The following is a 20,398-nucleotide window of genomic DNA, read 5'->3' as shown; positions in this document are numbered from 1 at the left end:
TTGCTCTGTATATTTTCACCACAGGGACTACATCTATATTCTTACCAAAAGAAATTTCCAATGTAAAGACTAAGTGTTATCTATTTTTTATTTGTCTACATAGTACTAATTAATTAGACATTTTTGCTCTTAAATAATGCTACTATTTTGCTTTGAGTAAACTCTTATTTTAGCCCCTCTAACTGTAAGTGTCGGTCATTTTATTCCCTAACTTTTACAAAAAGCCTCACTTTGATCCCTGCTTTTACAAAATTATGTTCAGTTTACTCATTTTTCATATAAAATGACACTAAAAATGAAGTGAAAAATGATTACAAAGAATAATTTTTCAATGCTTAACTGGACCTTTCAAAAACTGTCCTATCTTTTAAAGTAATCATATGTTTTGACTTTTCTATTTGTAAAAATATATCACATTATTTGTCTACATCGACAGTTTTCAACGTTATTCGACATAGTAATACTTATGTCATAGACAATGTAAATGACAATCCAATGAAAGGGACAGAAACATAATTTAAAATTAATCTTAAGTGAAGCCTACACAATCACATAATCACCAATGCCTGCTCGCCAAATTCTCAGCATTGGAAACTGAAGGTTGTATCCGCAGCTTAGTTTCCCAAACCATAGATGCAGAGGAGTAGGAAACTCTTACGAACTGATGTTGTCTTTAATACTGAATATTCTTGTCATGGAGATGATCATAAATTTAAAGAACTATGAACTTGTGTACTCAAGTTCACATCATACTGTTTGATATAAGACTGAGGTCAAAACTCCAAATGAGGAGAGTGCCAGTTCTAAAAAGAGTAAGATATTTATCCTTAAAGAGCTTGCAACGATCACCAAATTTTTAGGGATGAAACCTTTATTGGACAAGGTTGATTTGGAACTGTTTCCTAAGGAAAAAGATAAAGAAAATGACTTAGGTATAATTCAATGGTTGAATTTTTTTTTTCTTTTTTGTTGCTCTTCTTCTTTTACAATGCCAGCAAGTTAGTTAAATTGTTGTGCAATATGATTCTTTTATCTATAGAGGTTTGAAATATTTTATCAGGTTGTAGCTGTTACAAGACCTTATACTAATGGTGTCAAAGGGGAGAAAAAATTTTCAGTTGTGGTTCCCATGGTCTAACCAATTCCAACCTTGTTAATGTGATCAACGACTGGGCTGAAAGGGATCAACATCTTCTTTGGTATGAATACATGGAATAATTTACCATAACATTGAACTCCCATCACTTACTTACTGGTGGTAAAGGTCTCACCCTCTAGAAAATCAGATGAAATTTATGTAAAGGCTTAGGTTGTGTTTGGACAGGGCATTTCAATGTTACTACAATTTATATATTTGGATAGTAAGAAAAAAGTTTTAAAATACAACAGAATTTTAACTAAATAATTTTTATGTCAAATAGAAAGAATTTCAAATGACTTGTTGTTAGAGAGAATTTCAAAATCTCTCTATTATGCTTAACTTTGTATTTATCATTCATAATTCTTCTCATACTTGACTCTCACTCTAAGCATCCTTAATTGTTGCTTTCATATTTTCTAGAATTTTAAAAATTCTCCATCCGAACACAACCTTAATTTATTCGAATGGAAATAAGTGGACAGAAATAGAAAGAAGTGAAAATAAGTGGTTTTTGAGTTTAGATTAAGAGGGAAAAAAAGAAAGAGAAGTAAAATTTTCTTGCTAATTTAGATTGATAGAAAGGTGAAAAGAAAGAAAATGAGAATGATATAAGATTAACTTTTTATCTTTATTTTATACATTCACTTTCGTTGTTTCTTTAATTTTCTTTGCACTTGAGCCAATAAAGTTTTCATGGGGTTTGTGTACATTTTATTCCAACACTTAGTTTTCTATCATCTTCCATGTGATGAAAGTTCAAGTTCTCATCATAATCATTCTGTTTTTCTTAGTTTTCCACCAAACCAAACGAAGCAGAAGTTAAGAGAAGTTAATTCTAAAGGAGCTGCAGACAGTGATAGTTCTCCGACCAAAATTCACTACTAAATTTTGATTTAGCACAGTTGCATGTCTTTTATAGGGGATTCCATAATTAATTGAGCTGAAGATAGGTGCTACTATTTAGTTCAATCATTTCCTGTTTGGTGACAGATTTTAATGCTTTAAAACTTTAATGTAACTCCTACTGTGACTTCTCTATTCTGTATATGCTTCTGTATTCACCAAAAATACATCTAGACCTTATCTCTATCATAGCGCCATCTCCTTTGCTCCAATATAATTGATATTTTCTACACCTTTATTTTTTACAATACTGAGGACAACATTGATTACATGGCAGAATGCAAATGTTGTTCCATATCTGTTGATTTATTATATTGTAGAAGTGACAATTTGATCATTGATTATTTGCAGATATTTCATCTGATAAAGAACCACTTGATTGGAATACCAGAATGATAATAGCTGTTGGTGCAGCAAAAGGACTAAATTATCTGCACCGTTGTGCTAAAGCCTGTGTTATACAGGATCTATAACATTCAATATATTACTTGGACGTGAGTTTGGATCGTAAGGAAAGGCTCAAGGTATAGAGAGTGTAGGTTAGGAGAGACCGGGAGAATGGTAGAGAAGATGAGGTGGTAGGAGTTGTAACAAAATTGTCAAACAGTGGGGAATGAAGATTTGGTGTATATAGGGAATGAGTAGAGAGAGAGAGGAGGCTAGTTTTTTACGGGAAAATTCTGTTATGGGCAGAGGGCTGTAGCCTCTCTGAAGGAGCAGTGGGGTTGTTTTTCCTTCTATATTGCTTTCTTCTACATAATACAATCATTCCCAGATTTTTCAATATATTCTGCAGTTTATTTTTTGGTCCCTAACATTACTGAATGAAGGTTTCCATACAAAATTTTCTGATTTTGGACTGGCAAAATTTGATCCAACTGGAGACCAATCGTCATATGGTGCCACCAGGATCATAGGAACATGGTTACTGTGGTGCTACTAGTGAAAAATTAACCATGAGATTTAGCGTTTACAAATAGCGTTGTCTTATTGGAGCTAATTGCCAAATATAGAACATATGAACCCGTGGCCCTGAAAAGCGTCTTGTTTGTTACCTATATTATCATAACTTTTTTTTATTACTCTAGGAGGCATATCAGATCAGATTTAATGACGGTGGAGAATAGAATCTTTTGACCACCGGTCGTCAAGGAGATGCAAACCGTTGCTATAATCTTTGTTTTAATGAAGGGGTGATATTGAAGAAGGGTTACCTGATGGGTCTTGTTTAAATTTTACTATTTTAAAATTTCATCTGAGTCCCTTAAATGAAATGAAACTTGTCTGGGCAATCTGGCTCATACGGAGAGCAAAAACTTTGTAGTGCGAGTTCTAAAACAAAATTATATTATTCTACATAAAAACATTAGTTGTGCTATTGAGATACTTTTTCTATCGTCTTTTCTACGGGACATTTTGTTAACATATGTGCTCCAACATGAACAATGTAAAATTCTTATTCGACACAAATCTTGAAAAAAGAGTTTTTCATTTACTGTTGCGCTCTAGAATGGCAACAACCTCATACATGGTCCACCAATTCTTTAACAAATTGGAAGTCACAAAGAACATCATTGCCACAGAAACAATACTGATTCGCGGCCCTCCTTTCGGTTCTTTTTGCATTTTTAATTAATCTTTTGCACTTGAATTTGGAAGAAGCTGAATTATGAAGCATTTTTTTATTAGTTAGCTGTTGTTGATCTATGAATTTGCAGGCATGTTGATAGTGGGGAAAGGAATGATTAGATAATAGCCTTTGTAATTATTAGCCAATATGATTAATTGACTACGTAGTATCCACTATCCAGGAAATATTATAACATTTCTTGTTCTGTTAGCCTGATCTAACGCATGTTTACTTGATATAATCTTTTTACTTGATATCTAGTTGGGATAAATGTTATGTGAAGTCAAAATTTTGAAGAAATAATCTAAAGTCATCACTCTTCAAGAAATCATAACAGATTATATCTTGAAGAAATCATAACAGAAATGTTCTAAGAAGTATATATTAGTAAAGCGGAACCGCTCTCTAATAAGGACATTTGTGAACGGTTCATTTGAAACCACCCTTTTATATAGACTTCTAAGAGCGGTTCCAATGAACTGCTCTCGAATTTGTTTTTTTTTTTATTTGTTCAAGAGGAAGAAGAAGCCGCACAGAACAAGTGAGAGACGTAACAATGAATAGTGCCCGAGAATGAGAAATGATTTTTTTTTGTTGTAGAATGACAGCAACAACGTAGCTTCGCTCCTCAAATGTTTGTTTTTTCAATTTATTCAAGAAGAAGAACCCGCAGAGAACAAGTGAGAGGGGAAGTGGGAGAGACGAAGTGACTTAGTAAATTGCTTAAATGAGAGACAACACCCAAATACCCAGGCCGCAAGAGAGGAGAAGGACCAAAAAGAAGAAGAAGAAGAAGAGGGATCAAAGGCGGAAGACTTACACGACATTCTTATGATTTTTTTAAAGTTTGGTTAATGAGTTTAGGCAGCATACTCACGTGTGTAGAATAAGTATTATGCAACATTGTATTTGGAAAGTGTTATTATACGGTGTCGGGTATAGACACCAAAACTGAGTGTTAAAATAGCATTATTGATAAAACTATTACCATATTGTCATAAAGAGAAATAAAGTATGTCATTTTTTCAATGTAGGTTCTCGATTCAAAGCCAAAGTTTACATCTTTTTGTCTTCTCTTTTACTCTTTGTGAGTTTGGTGTTGGCAGGGTCTGATCAGAGGCAAATCAATGGTTGCAGAAGTTGTGAATGTTTCTAGTTAGAAATACCAAAATGCATAAGGGCTACATAGCAATGAAGCAACAACAATAGCAGCAGCAACAACGACAACAACAATAACAAGAGCAAAGTTCGGTTAAAGGGAAGAGGAGGAACACCTCCACAGGGGCCAAGTAGCAACGAAGCAACAATAATAACAGTGAGAGCAAAGTCCAATGGAAGAGAAGAAGAAGAGCAACTATGGCAGATTTTGGCAAAAGGAAGAGAAGAAAGAAGATAATTGTACAATAGTATTTAAAAATTAGAAAATTTGTTTAGTTAAGTAAACAAGGATTTAAAATTGTAAAAGGAATATGTGGAAGCAAGTATTGAATCGAAAACAAAAAAAATGCTAACCTCTAGCTATTGCAAATCAACTTATACCGCTCTCTACCTTGTACAGTATTGATTTTTCTGAACTCACTCATTCAAACGTGATGGTGTTGTTTTCTAAAGAGATAAGTAAGTTTAGTGACCCAAAATGGAAATGCATATATGAAATTTGTAGAAACATGAATACGCTAATATGAATTGAAAAATCCACTGGAATCAAAACATTTGCATAGAATTGACCATATTCAATAACAAACAAGCTAAAGATAAGGAACATGACTATTCAACACTGCCAACATTCTCCCACTTGGTCTATTTATCCTATTATCAATAATAATAAGAAACTAAATATATAAATCATAGTGACATATTACAACGTATCAAGTCAAAACTAAATAAATATACCATATGTTTATTCTAAGTCAAAACTAAATGAGATTTCTCAAAATAAATAAATAAATAAATATGTGCACAATATAAATGAGAAAACATCAAAATTAAATAAAAGTCTTATCAAAATAATAAAGGTATCTATAATGATTGTCAAATCATGGAACTAAGTCTAATTCATGCCATATGATCCTTAATATTTGATGAATCCACATTTTAATAAATTTTTATACATCATTTGTTGCTTTTTATAGAAAAGAATAGACTTAGATATTGTAAATAAGATGAATATTCTAATTAGGCTAAATAATATAGGTTTCTTAGTTTTTGGTTAATTTACATTGATTTAAATAGTTTATTTTACATGTTTTGATCATTTGAATAATGTGGCAGGAATTCCCTAAGCTCATTTTGAAGAATTATTGGATTTTGAGGAATTTGAGGTGAAAGTAACTACTTTCAAGATTGATAGTGACCACTACAGCAAGCTACTTTCAGCAAAGGGACCAAAGTGATCACTTTCATAGCTAAAAGTGACAACTATAACAGCCCAGAATCCACTAAGCTTGCGCGTAGCTACTATGAAAGTTCATAGTAGTCACTCCAGAGAGTGCAGAATTGAAGGTGCTGCGCGTAACTACTATCAGAGTTCATAGTAGTCACTCCAAAGAGTGCAGAATTAAAGGTGCTGCGCGTAGCTACTATGAAAGTTCATATTAGTCATTCTAGAGAGCCCAAAATGTTCCAGTGTTGTGCGTGTCTACTATCAAAGTTGAGGGTGGACACTACAGAAAGGCAAAAACCAACTGATGCTGCGCGTGTCTACTATAAAAGAATGAAAGTAATCACTTAGGAGGGCGTTAACCTTAGTATAAATAGATTTTTGCCAAATTAGGGTAGAGAGCTCTTACATTTTTCGTACCTTTTCTCTTCTTTACTAAAGTAGGACATTTTTCCAAAGCTTAGGGTGACCTTGGGTGACAGCCAAGGATCCAACCTAGGGTTTGGTTTCTCATTTCTCTTCCTTTTACATTAATGTCAATGAGTTTTCTGCATTTCTAAACTGTGTTTTTGACCCTCATTTCCATGGAGGGCTAATTTTGTATAATCTTTAGTGAGTTCACATGGATTCTTGAGTTCCTTGATTTTAATAATAATATAATTCCTTTCTTTTCATGAATTACATCTTCCTTGCCTCTTGAATTGAATTAATGGTGAATGAGGGGACATTGCTTAATTAACTCTAATTCCTTTTAAGGAGATTCTAAACTAGGGATTGCTTAATCTTAGGTTTGATTCTAAGGTTGCGTAATCTTGGGATGAGGGATTAGAACTTAACAAATTGCGTAATTTCGTTAGGACTATAAGGTTGATTTTTGTTTGTTAAATTAACCTAGTTCATGGGAGAGAGGATAAGTGTTAACTCTTGAGTGGAATGAGGATAGAATCTATGTGGATGAACTAAGGATTGCTACTTTCTATTATTTGAATTAATTAAACTTGTTTGCTTGCTGCTCTTTATATTGATTTGAAACCACAAACCCCCCCATTTTAATTGCTTGTTCAATTAATGTCTTCAACATGTTTAACGAAGATTAATAGCCAATGTTCACAGGAGACAATCTAGGGTAACCCTAGTACTACATTAATTTATTTAAATTTTGATGAGGATTTGCGATAAATCTTTTAAAAACAACGAGAAAAACTCATTCACCAGCAGACGACTTCAACTCTATTCTTTTTAATTGTGAAAAAATAGGAGGCATTCCCCCCAACCCTAATAATATAAGTTTGCTGATTGCCTCTGCTAGTGTGGTCTTTCTAATCTGAGTTTCAAGGGAAACCCCTTCACTTGGCATAGGGGAAGCCTTAAAGAGAGGTTGAACAGGGTTGTGGCTAATGATAGTTGGCGCCTCTCATTTCTTAATTGTACTGTTATCCATATCTCCCTTCTAAAATCTGATCATTCCGGGCTTTGGGTTAAAATTAGAAATGAAAATGAGATTGGGCAAATTAGTAATAATTTTAAATTCCTTGCCCCTTGGCTATCTCATCCTGGCTTTCATAATCAGGTCAAGCACTCTTGGATACCTTCTAATTCTTGGATAGATAATGTATCTAATTTTAAGATTAATATTGCTTATTGGAATAGGAATGTGTTTGGTAACATTTTTCATAAAAAAAAAGTGTCTCCTCTATAGAGTAGAAGGAATTTCTAGAAAATTAGGTTTTGAGAATAATCCTTTTCTTACTAACATCATGAGAACCTTACGGAAGGAGTACCAATGTATTCTTGATCAAGAGGAAACATCAGAATTGGGCTATGAATCCCTTTGCTTTGCAGTCCATGGCCCTAGGCTATTTTAAGGCCTTATACTTTGATCCTAATCCTTATGCTCAACACTTAGTCTTCGTTTCCCCCTCTTAGAGATATTGATGTCAGGCTGTTCTCCCTTACTATTTCAATTGAAGAGGTCAAGGCTACCTTTTTCAATATGGATAATTTTAAGGCCTTTGGGCTTGATGGGTTTTATGCCCTATTCTTTAAAAATCAGTGGCATTTTTTGGGCCAGTTCATCTATAGTTTTGTCTTGAGTGTTTTTCAAAACCCTAGGAAAATTATTGAGGTGAATGAAACCTGCATAACCTTAATTCCTAAAACTGATCATCCAATATCCATTGGATAGTTATATGATTATAACCAAGATTCTAACTAATAGATTAAGGGATTCTCTGGCCTACTTAATTTCTGTTAATCAGTGCAGTTTTATCCCTAGAAGGCAAGGGATTGATAAATCTCTAATACTCCAAGCAATTGTGCACTCCTTCCACAACGTTAGAGGCCGAAATGAGTTTATGATCATCAAACTTAATTTAGAGCAAGCTTATGATAATCTGAGACGGAACTTTGTCATAGATACTCTGATTAGAGTTGGCCTAAATTCTGATATGGTAGAACTAATTCAAGTCTGTATTTCTTCCCTTTCTATGGTTATCAATTGGAATAACAAAACCTCACTAGAGCCTTTTAGCCTACTAGAGGCATTCATCAAGGGAATCCTATATCCCCTTATCTGTTTGTGCTATGTATAGAAAGGTTGACCCACCTTATTTATGATAGTATCTTTAAGGATTCGGTTCCTTTTACCTTTGGCTCTCAAGAGCTGCATATCTCCAATCTACTGTTTGCAGATGATATTATTTTGGTGGCTAAGGTTGATCACCATCTTAGACATCAAATCAGTGAGGTTCTAGGTATACACACATCTAGTCAGTTGGGTAAATATATGGATATCCACATAAATCACCTTAAGTATTCTATAAAAAACAATTCTCTTTTCTAGTTGACAAAGTTAAGAAAAAACTCTCTCTAGAGAATGTCTTCCTTCTCCATGGTTGGTAGGGTTATTCTAGCCCAGTCTTGCCTTATGAGTATCCCATCCAATGTTATGCAATCTGCGTCCATTCCTATTGCACTGTGTAATGAGTTTAATAGCCTTTGTAAGAAATTCATTTGGGAGTCACTGAGCACTAGAAAATGCCACCTAGTTGGTGGGAATAAAATCAGTAAGCTTAAAAATGAGGGTGGATTAGGTTTCAAAGATCTTCATATGCTGAATAAGGCATGTTTAATGAAACTATGTTAGAGGATCTGCACCTCTCGTAATGACATCTAGGTTCAAGTGTTGTGTAGAAATATAAATTTTTTATTGGTCAAATTTTGGGTTCTAGGTCCAATAATAAAGCTTCTCTTCTTTGGAGGGGTATATCTTTAGTTTGGCCTCTGTTCTCTAAAGGCCTTCATTGGAAATTAAGGTATGGCCTTTTAGCAAGATTCTAGACAGACCAATGGATTCTTAACTGTCCTAATCTGGAATCTCTTTCTCTACATCCTATTCCTAAAAAGGAACTGGTAACCCTGTTTATCTGTATACCCTGTTTATTTGTATACTGACAATGGTTGCTGGGATGCAACCAAGTTAAGCTCTCTGCTTCCTAATCATATATGTGGAGAACTTGTGAAAATTAGTCCTCCCATCCTTTTTGGTCAACCAGATTCAGTTTTTTGGACTATGTCTCATAATGGTATTTTTTATGTTAAAACAACTTATCAGTTGATTTCTCAGGCCTATTATCCTCTTTCCCCCTATTTTGAAATTTTTAAACCTGTTTGGGATTGGGTTGGCCCTCCTAAAGTGAATTTTTTCCTTTGAAAAATCTTTCATGGTAGATTGTTCACTAACGAAGAAAGGGCCAAAAGGGGGTTGATTGTTGTTGCTTTTTGTTCTAGATGTGGTGCTGATATTGAATCTATTATGCATGTTCTGCGTTGTTGTTTTTGAGTTAGAAAGGTTTTAGATCATTTTATTTTTTCTGATCATTGGGCTTGGTTCTTCTCTGCAGGTTTGTCTGATTAGATTCATAACAATTTGTCAAATCCCTGTTTTAGTCATTTTAATAATTGGCAAAGACTGTTTGGCTTTATTACTTATCATCTCTGGAGAGATAGAAATGCTTTTGTTTTTAATAATAGCTCTGTCCAGCCCTTTGTTTTAATCCAGAAAATTATTTGTGATGCTAAGTTTTCTGATTTGTATTGCAGGATGATCAATTTTCTATCCCCAAAATTGCTATGGGTTGTCCTAGGATCATATGGGTTCCGCTTCCAAGGGGTCAACTAAAGCTAAATTCTAATGGGACTGTGAGTGGCAATCTAGATAATGCTACCTGCAGTAGAATTCTCCGAGATTGGAAAGGCAATTTGTGGCTGGGTTCTACTATTCTCTGGCCCCTGCTCTCCCCTAGAAGCTGAGCTATGGGGCATTTATAATGACATTCAAATCCTTCTCCAAATGTCTAGCCAGTCTGTTTGGTGGATTGAGTTTGATTTTTGTGAGGCTATTGCTTGTATTCAGTCCATTCACCACCATTCCCATCCTTTGTATTATGTTATTTGTAAAATTAAGGACAACACTAAGCTTGTTAAATCTGTTAGGTTAAGCCATATTTTCAGGGAAGCTAACCAATGCGTAGATAGACTAGTCAAAATTGGTCTAGAGTTGTTTTCCTCCTTAGTTAGATTGGATCAAGCTATTTATGACTTGCTCCTATCTTTAGTTTTGAACCAATGCAGCTCTTAGCTTCCTAAGCTCTTCTCTTAGTTTGTTGTGTTTTCTAGGCTGTTAGCCCCTTTTCTTAGTAATTTTTTTTAATTTAAACAATAATATGTGCAAAATATTATACCAGTGTGCCCAATAGATCATGCAAACTCTAATGCATAAGTAAAATTATTAAACAAAACATGCTATTATAATTTTAAAATCAATTGTCTACAAAGTAAAAAAATTAGTTTAGTGATTATCAATCTACGTTCTGAAAACAAATTTTAAACTTCAATGGAAAGTAACAACCAAGATGGCATACACGAACAAGCAAGATCTTTCTTTTGTACTTGTTTGATGATGTTATTTCCCTCGTCCCATAGCCTATGTCACCATGTGACCAACATGTTGACATCAATGATAAAATAAATGAATTTTTTTATTCAAATTAATTTATTCATATTAATTTTTTAAGTGCTCATTTTATAGTGCATACTTTAATTTAAAAGATAATTTTTTCCTATATATACATTTCATTTTATAGTGCTTATCAAAAAAAAAATTTAAACGGATTCTTACCAAGCTATTCCTAACACGTGAATAAAAAATGAGTGCATGATTTTATAAACCATCGCAAACTATAAACTAGCTAATTTACACATTTTATTATTTTTTGACTATTTCATCCGATTTTAACTATTTTTCAAAGTTTCAAATTTATGATTTATTCGGACTAGTCACTTTTTTTATACAACCGAGTGAATTGACTGATCCAATTTTCAAAACTGTGCTTTCATATATGTCAAAGGAATCCAAATTACCTGCAATTCAAATTGTTGCAGCATACAAGGTGGTGCAATTCTTATAAGTACATACTCTTTATACCAAATTTTAGTTTTATTTCATATATGAAAATCATGGAGATCTTTGCATATCTTAGGTATAAAATATTTTATGGAAGCTAATATTGTGAATATTTTATATAAGATTGTACAACGATAGTTTCAAAAGAGTCTAATTATATTGTTCTAAATAATTTATTTATTTTCCTTCTTTCGACATTAATTATAGAAAAATGTTAACAACACGCTAATATTCTTTATTTTATACACTTCTACTTAATGAAATCTTATGCTGAACTAATAAAAAGTTCTGAGTTGTAAAATCAACCTGAAATTCCAATCAATAATAACATTGAAAATATTTATACACATTCAACTTGATTGCTATAAAAGCCTTATTGATTTAAGGCATCAAATTAAATATATATGAAGGATATATGTTAAGATATTGTTAATTTAAAAGATAGAACATAGCACAAGTTTAAATAAACTTCTAAAGAAATTTTTATAGAAAAAATAATAATATAAAAATAAATAAAATTTTCTCATGAGTTAGAAACAACTTATCTTTTCAAATTTTAGAGAAATTAAATGTAAGAACTTATCAAAAAATAGAAAAACAAAAATTATTTTTAAGTTATATTTAAAATACTAATTTTTTTCTTCTATAAGAATATCCCAAGAAGTTATTCAAACTGGACCTAATATAAGATTAAAAAAATGATGTGTAAAAAAAAATTAAACACTTCCACACTCTACATGCAAATACTGCCCAAGAATCCTTTAATCAAAACTAAATCATTAGATTCATGAAAGAAAGACTGACTGCACATTTAAGTAAGTTGAAGAGAAACGGAAAAATACAAAGGAGGAAACCTGAATTGATCTTTTGGCCTTTTGAAGAGAACAGTCAACAATCTCAAATTCATCTTTCATCCACATATAAACAAAATTCTCAGCATCTAAATCTACACCGTTGACAGAAAGGGAAATGAGTACTCACAAATACACTGTCAAATATAATCCACTCAGGCTTAGTTGCGGGTAAAAGCATAATATTACTGTCAGATGAGTAGAAAAAGAAGCTACTTGGCCTTCTTAACAAAATTAAATGTTTGAAACTTGGCATCATCTCTGATGAAACTCCACCAAATGTAGGTTAGAGGAACAGTAGTGGCATGCCAAAGAGCATGTGCATCCCAAAGTCCTTGATATGGAGGGAAATCATATAATTCGAGGAGCATTGCGAGGCCGCCAGCAATAACCACCACCCAGAGCTTCCAACGTGAAGAATGGTGACTAAGACCAGCCCAAAGTGCCCAAATGGCAAGTTGTGCCACAGCCATCACTACACAAACTATCATATTCCACCCTGCAGAGTTAGAACGAGAATGTCATCAAATTAGCACAAAAAGATAACATTAGAAGAATAAATAAGATAAATGATAAAAAAAATGGCAAAGAAAAATTTAAAAATTTATCTCTCTATCAAATGCTTATAAAAACTCTCACATAAGGGTACTCTTGGTATAAGCATAACTTCAATTATGTTAATGGTCACTAGTCAAACCAAATCCAATCTACCTACTCAAAATTTAGTGTCACTACCACCAGATAAGTACAAAGAGTGGGTTGGAAGAAAAATGAGAAGTTAAGAATCTTGTCAACGATCTTGTGATGGAAGCAGAAGCCACAGAGAAGAATGACATGCACAATTAACAGCCAACTCAAGGTAAGTTTTTCTCAAAGTGAAAAATAAAGAAAATATGAATTCTACATTCTACTCAGCCACAGCAATAACAATATTTTAGAAGACAGGACATACCATAATCTAGTACATAGAAATTTATGTACATTACATGGGTGGTCACAAAAGCAATCAATGGAGCAGCAACCATTACTCTGGTAGCCTCGTCCCTGATACTAAAGGTTCTTAAGATAGCTAAAATGAGAGAGTATCCTAGTAAAATCACTGCAGATGAGTAGTCTAGTTTCTCAGTCAGATCAACATCTCTGCAGTAAAGTAGGAAACACAAACAATGAAAATTTAAGCTAACAAAGAAAAGAAGAAAAAGAAATAACGATTAAAGACAAATTTTAAAATGCCTAAATTGCTATATTCAACAATTAATGAGACATTTTTAGTAGCTTTTTTGAAACAAGAACGGGATAACCACTTGAAAACAATAAATAAGAGCCTCAAAATGAGTTTTATTATGAGAGGATTTTAATTTTCAAAGAAAAACAGCCTAAATAAATGTTAATGTGCTTTTAGAAAGGGCCAATTTTAGAAATATTCATATACTAAAAATTAACCTAAGAAACAGTTTCTGCATTGACATTTCCTTGCATATATTGTGACTCAATTTGGGCAACATCTTTTAGTAGGTGACTCAGACTCCATCATAAGAACTAAGAAGTACCACTTTGCCGACAAACTACAATAAAGAGCAGGATTGACACATCCTCAAATCAACTCTACGGTCAAATAGCAAGGAATTCATTTCAGAATAACTAAATCAGAAAAACATTAAACACAGAAATTTAGAATCAGTACCAAATATTGAAAATAGTTGTGCATGAGCAACTTACCGACTGTGGAAAACAGCACTCCAGAACCAGGAGTTTAGTGATAAGAGCCCATATATATGCCACAAACCAGAATACTCATAGTATGGCCTCTTTCCATCTTTTAGAGGCAATTTATAGTATATAAGAATGAAAAAGGAGACCCAACCATGAAAATGCATTGCAAGATTGAGAGCTGAGAAACCCACAGAAGCAGGTTCCTGATAAAAGGAAACATGACAGTTCTTTAAACAATAAGTGGTCATTGGATATTAACACCAAATGAAAATACATGGGCATAGGTTCGTTCCGGACATACCTGAATACCATAGATACGCCTGAATGGCCATTTACCATGATATTTGACAGGACTAAGGTTAAGTAACTCCTTTTCTTTCTCTCTATCAAGCATGCAGTAGTATCTGCAGTCACTTTGACAATCCCATTTTTTCCATCGTAGATAGAGTGGTTCTTGCATGAACCACAGGCGATCAATTAGTTCTCCATCTGAAGAAAAATTACAGTTTGGAAAGCATCTTTGCCCAACACATCCAGTTTCCTGACATTGTCTTACACAACCCCTGATATCCAAACCAAAACAAGAAATAAAACTAGTGTGTAGAAATCTAATAGAATATTTCACTTAAACCATAAAAGAAATAGTACTTGGAAAATTAATGAGGATTTCCTGCATACTACAACAGGTAGCAAGAACAACAAGAACACAAAAGTCATATTCTACAGAGTTAGACTATATGGATCATGCAACACCATTGGAATCAAACAAAACCCAAGTTCTAAGAAATATTATTCACCATGAGTCATGAGATCCCTGGTAATGATTTCCTCCAAAGTTCTTCCTTGCCTCTCTCTACCCCTTTTCACACTACAATAAGCAAACCTAAAAAAGGAACAAGTGATAATAAGTGATGAAACAGTAAGGAAAGATGTAAGGCCCCTGGAGTTGGTAAAGCCAGTTCAACTCAGTCATGGGCCTAGGGTGTTGAAGACTTATAACCGAAGGAATAAATAGGGGCTGCAACAGGGGGCAGAATGGAAAATACAAATAGGAAATGGTCATGCTACAAGTATTTTCAACCATTCCAACTCAATCATGAGCGGAAGACATATAGCCAAAAGAACAAAAAAGGGCTAGAGTAGGGGGGGCAAAATGGGAAATACAAATAGGAAATACAGAAGGCAGTAAAGAACTTTGATGATCATCAGCTTCTAGAATTTGAAATAGTGCAATCCTCAATAGAACTTTAGATTCTTACTACACTTGTAGAGGCAATGGTGTTCTGTTTCATGACTAAAAATACAAAAGAAAATGAAGTATTGGAACAGATTATATGCATGCACATGTTTGTGTTTGACCTAGAAGGAAAGGAAGCTATTTTTGGCTGCAAGGTGGAATTGGAATGGTTATCATGCTTCAATCAATTGGAATATCAACTAGACTTTATTTTAGCAACTACTCAAGGCATTTACTTAATCCTTCACCTTGAGGACAAGGTGAAACTTTACGAGGGAAGTATTGCTAGGAAACCCCCATTAATAGTTAGTTATGATATGTTAGTTGGGGACATATTAGTAGTTAGTTAGCGTCAATCAGTTATTTACTATATACTTGTTAGTTTGCTTGAATTAGTTAGTAGTTAGGCAGGTTGAGATTGTAGAAGAAATGAGGCACATTGCCTCTGTAAATAAAAACTTGCGAATTATAGTGTGAGAGTTAAGGCTTTTGGCTTACGAGGTGTAGTTTATCGAAGAATTGTTGAGTGTGTGTGTTTTATTATGTATAGTTGGGTGTTTCTCCTTGTGTTTCCTCATAAAGATACCTGATTTCTTCCTAAAATACCTACATTCCCGTAACTAACTCCTCTTTCTCTCTTGCTACCGGTCTGCTAAGTTGCCAACTGGTGATGATTTCTTCCTTCCAAAATAAACATGCCATAACTTCATTCCAGTGACAAGGCCTGGTTGTTATTGTTATTGTTATTGTGGTTACATTTGAAATTTGGTAACAGAATATTTAACATTTCCGAATTAGGCTCCCAAGTTTACCACTTGCTTGCTTAACACAGTTGAAAAATCAATTCTTCAACTTTCCAATAAAAAACACATGTTCAAATGAAAACATGTGATCTTTATAATTCATGCATGCACCACAATCATATTTAGCATTTCAAAATCAATTTTACTCAACTTTAAACCAAACAAACAAAAAGTATTTGGGAAAGCTACTTCATGGGAAAGATTGGAGCTAATTACCTGTAGCGCAGATCAGTATCACCAGCACTTGCATGAATTACCTCCACAGACCAAGAAAGCACCAAAAGGAAAGCAAATACATAGCCACCCATCATCTGATTAAACAACATTTAAAACACAAAGGTGGCACATCTATCTGATCAGCAAAAAATATGCAAATGCCAGTTTGCCACCAAAGTAAAACATAAACATCTTCTGCTAAAGTTTAACTGTATATGAAACCAAAATGCTCAAACAGTTTGACCTCATAACAAAAAAAAAAAAAGAAAAAGAAATCTTAATACCATTCTAAGATGTAGAGATATAAGATCAACATTATGATAGCAGCTAATGAGATAAACTAACAGTTATAATCAACAAATGAAAATTAATCAAACATTTTTAATCCATGTTTGCCAGAAACCCCACTGCTAATGTAAAAATATATACAAGTAGGAAAAGGAGGAGATAGGGAAAAAAAGAAAAAGAAAAAGACCCTCATCTGAAAAGTCATAAAAGGTGAACCTTGAACATTTTGATAGATCAAAAGTTAAAAAAAAAAAAAAAAAGTGAAGCGTTTAAATAGCTTGAGCAGCAAAAATTTCGAGACAATTTTCAGATGCATTTAATAACAGAACATGCGTGTGGCGGTTGATTGAGCTCTATTGAGAGAGAAAAAGAAAAACATTTGTTTTAACCTATCTGGCGCAGAGCAAGGTTTAAAATTTGAACTACTGTGAAGAGTCCAGCAATTAGTCCGCTATGCAAAGAAACAATGAGACGAGAACCTTTCTTTTGTTCATTAATTTTTTTTCCTTCTTTAGGTGAAGCTTACTGTGCATAGGTAATTATGGAAATTTAGCTGAAGTAACAAATCCAAAATTAAGGTTGCTTCAAAAGTTCGAATTAGTTCATTTCATCTCCTTATGTCTTAAAATCAATAATGAAGTATTCAAAATTAGCAGTTGGTGATACTGAAAGCAGAAGAGAGCAGAGAAATGGCCTTCAAAGACTTATGTCTTGTTACTTACCATAGCCAAATGGTTTATTTATATCAAAATGAATTAAAGTTTCATCTCTTAGGGAGGAGAGTGCAATTTGAAGATTGAAGAGGTGGTGTAATTTGAGTATCTCTTAAGGAAGCAGTGTGATTTAACCTAAAAATAAATATCCATGCTGCACAACACCAGGATATATAGATATGAGCTGTGCATAGACAAAATTGAACAGATAAGTTTGAAAGATATCCCACATGCCCAAATGAGTTATAAAAAGACACTTGTAGTTTAAATAGGGACAGATATTCTGCAGCTCAAACTAGAGTACATGTTAGGAGCTAGGAGAGAGGGAAAGGAAAGTTAGTAGTTATTATAGTTAGTTAGTGGAACGAAATCAGTTAATTAGAGGGGATTGTGAAGTAAATAAATAGGATGATGCAAGGGAAAAGCAGACAGATGTGTTAACATTTGTAAATTGAGCTTTAGCTCTTTGTGAAAGGAGAAATCCTTTGTGAAGGGGAAACCCTGGGGAGAATTTTATTCTTCATTTTCTGTTTTGTTCTTCAATAAAGTTTTACTTCTTTAAATCTTCTCTATTTTCCATTTTATTTACTTTGGGTCCCTAACAGTACAGGTGACTGTAACATAACAGTCACCAACAGATTTCATATTCAACTTTTTGTCCACCATGTCACTCACACAACTATTCCACACCAAAGTGGTTAAGAGAAATTGCTATTTCTGTGCATTGTTTAGTAATGACTAAAACAGATAATAAGAAGGGCTTTCAAATAGTAATTATCACATTTTCAAAACTGCATTCATTTTCAACCTAAGAATAAAATAAAATCCACGGGTAGCATTATTTCACCTTCACTGTTGAGCTAACCGGACTAGAATGTTTTGAATTCAACTTTTCAGTTGCTGATTAGTGATGACTTAATTAAAAGATGAAAAGCCATCCTCATTTTGTCTTCCATCATTCATTAATTCATCTTTAGTCCATCAATTTATCATCCAACACATATTTTGCTATACTGAAAATCATTCTAAAAATGTATTCTTATCTAGATGCAGTATGATAAAAGAAAATGATGAGGGTTCCAGCACATGTAATGCATCAGCTACATTCCCCAGTAGGGTTTTGTTGATTACAACATTGATTCGTTGATATTAACATTAAATTAAAAACTTTCTTTAACAAAATGAATAGCATTATATCTCATTCCTTAGAAGTCTGAAAAACAAAGTTGTTTCCAGGAAAACTAGTTTTATAAACCATGAAGTGTTCAGGACAAGATGTGCAATACAATTACAATTGACTACTAGAAACAGAGAACTGCATAGTTGTGTGACATTGGTAGGTGTTACTTCATCAACCAACATACTTTTAAGGCTCTATCAATATAATGTGAAGCAGTCAGGTAGTCAAGGATATGAATTCATCGCCTGAAATCATTGTTTAGCACTAGGCAGTAGGTGAGATCATGAGTTCTTCCAATTTATAGAACACTTACGCAAATGAAAACAAACTCCAATATGACTCAAATGTAGCAACATCTTTTTTTGAGGCATACAGTAATACAATTGGATCAAAATGTTGAGGCAGATAAAATAACAATCAAATATTTGATATTGCTTATAATTATATATCTTCTTGATTGATAGCTTGAAACACATGCCAGACAATTTTTCACTATCTAGCAAAATTGTAAAAGCATAGGAAAGGACAGGAAAGTGGGAAGTGCTCTAGCAAAAACTAGAGTAGCAACTGACAAATTCTGAAGTCTAAAGACAGACCAGAAACACAAAAATATAAAATATTCACCTTTGCAAAATTTCGGCTTAGCATTTTCACTGTTGCTGCCAATTGGTCTCTCTCCTTCGTAAGCTTTATCTAAAACCAAACAGTAGAACACAAAATCACCTACCATCAACTCAACACTTCCCTCCCATTGAATACCACCACCTTACTAATTTGTACAAAAATTATAAATTTTCAAAATTTTCCACACAAACACGAACCTTCCCATTCACCCTCTCTTCCACTCACGTTTCTTGGTTCCTTAAAACTGTCTAGCCTATAATCAATAATGATCAACACTAGAATGCTCGAAAAGAACTAAAATATTTTCGTTCCATTGAAAAACAAGACACACAACAATCTACAATAACGGTTCCCCCATGTTCATCCCCTCTCCACTCTTCCACACACACACAGACAACGACTATATCCAGTGAGGGTATGAAAGTAACAAACTGCACACAACGGACAGTTAACATCAAACGCATGTTTGGCAAAAGATTTTCTTTTTAAATAATTATGTTTTTCAAATAAACAAATAACTACTTATTTCTTTGTAAGAGTAATTTTTGAAAAAAAACAAAAAAGCTATTATTTTTCCCAACTTGAACCATACCAAACACTTGTGGAACCCGCACTCAATTCAAGAATAGTTACACTCCTTTCCTCTAATTTAATTACGAATTAAGAAAAAAAGAAAGAGTGATAAAAGGAGAACATTTTCGTTGAGGGCGGAGTTCAAGGTGGAGTCGGCTTGGTGACAGGCGCGAAAAGAGAAGAGAGACGATCTTCAAGGTCGTGGATGAGTCGGTCTTTTTCTAGAAGCTTCTGGCGAAGGCGAGAAGCGTCGGATTCGAGAGAAGAGACTCTTGAGGCGATGGCAATGGAAGTAATCTTGCGAGGCAGATCGAGCTGTTGGTAAGGATCCGTGGGAATGACCGATAGAACCTCATCGGGTAGGTGGAAATCCACCACATTAGAAAATATGTTTTTATTTTTAATTTCTGAAAATAATTATTTTTTATTTTAGACCTTAAATTTTTACAATTTTTTATTTTTAGTCTTTTTTTTTACTGATTTAATCCATTAAAAGAGTGTTAGTTAAATGCCAATTTTTGGTTAAACAACATTAGAGAAAGACTAAAAAAATAATTTACTAAAATATGAAGTCTAAAACTATAAAATATTATTTGAGAGAACTAAAATAAAAATATATTTAAACTTAGAAATAAAAGGAAAGGGAATAGAATGCATGGGAAGGTATCCCGAAGACATTATT

General features: G+C 33.5%; 1 protein-coding gene across 3 annotated transcripts; it reads right to left on the bottom strand.

Moving 5' to 3' along the window:
* Window positions 1-12,358: 12,358 nt before the first annotated feature.
* On the bottom strand, window positions 12,359-20,077 carry LOC113864428 (post-GPI attachment to proteins factor 3-like). Of its 3 annotated transcripts, none has more exons than XM_027498112.1 (6): window positions 19,144-20,077; window positions 16,339-16,433; window positions 14,384-14,645; window positions 14,089-14,285; window positions 13,322-13,509; window positions 12,359-12,868 (listed from the first exon to the last, which is right to left on the bottom strand). In XM_027498112.1, exons 1-6 carry the CDS (start codon window positions 19,165-19,167, stop codon window positions 12,582-12,584), a joined length of 1,053 nt encoding a protein of 350 aa, XP_027353913.1. In that variant the 5' UTR covers window positions 19,168-20,077; the 3' UTR covers window positions 12,359-12,581. The 3 variants fall into 3 exon arrangements, with proteins under 3 accessions (XP_027353913.1, XP_027353912.1, XP_027353914.1); XM_027498111.1 differs by having other exon boundaries at window positions 14,384-14,675; window positions 19,144-20,055; XM_027498113.1 differs by lacking the exon at window positions 19,144-20,077 and adding an exon at window positions 17,016-17,073.
* Between the last annotated feature and the right edge of the window lie 321 nt (window positions 20,078-20,398).

Source organism: Abrus precatorius, unplaced genomic scaffold, assembly GCF_003935025.1.
Source record: "Abrus precatorius isolate BTA unplaced genomic scaffold, Abrus_2018 Scaffold4, whole genome shotgun sequence".
Lineage (NCBI taxonomy): Eukaryota > Viridiplantae > Streptophyta > Magnoliopsida > Fabales > Fabaceae > Abrus > Abrus precatorius.
This window is presented reverse-complemented; position numbering and strand designations above follow the sequence as displayed.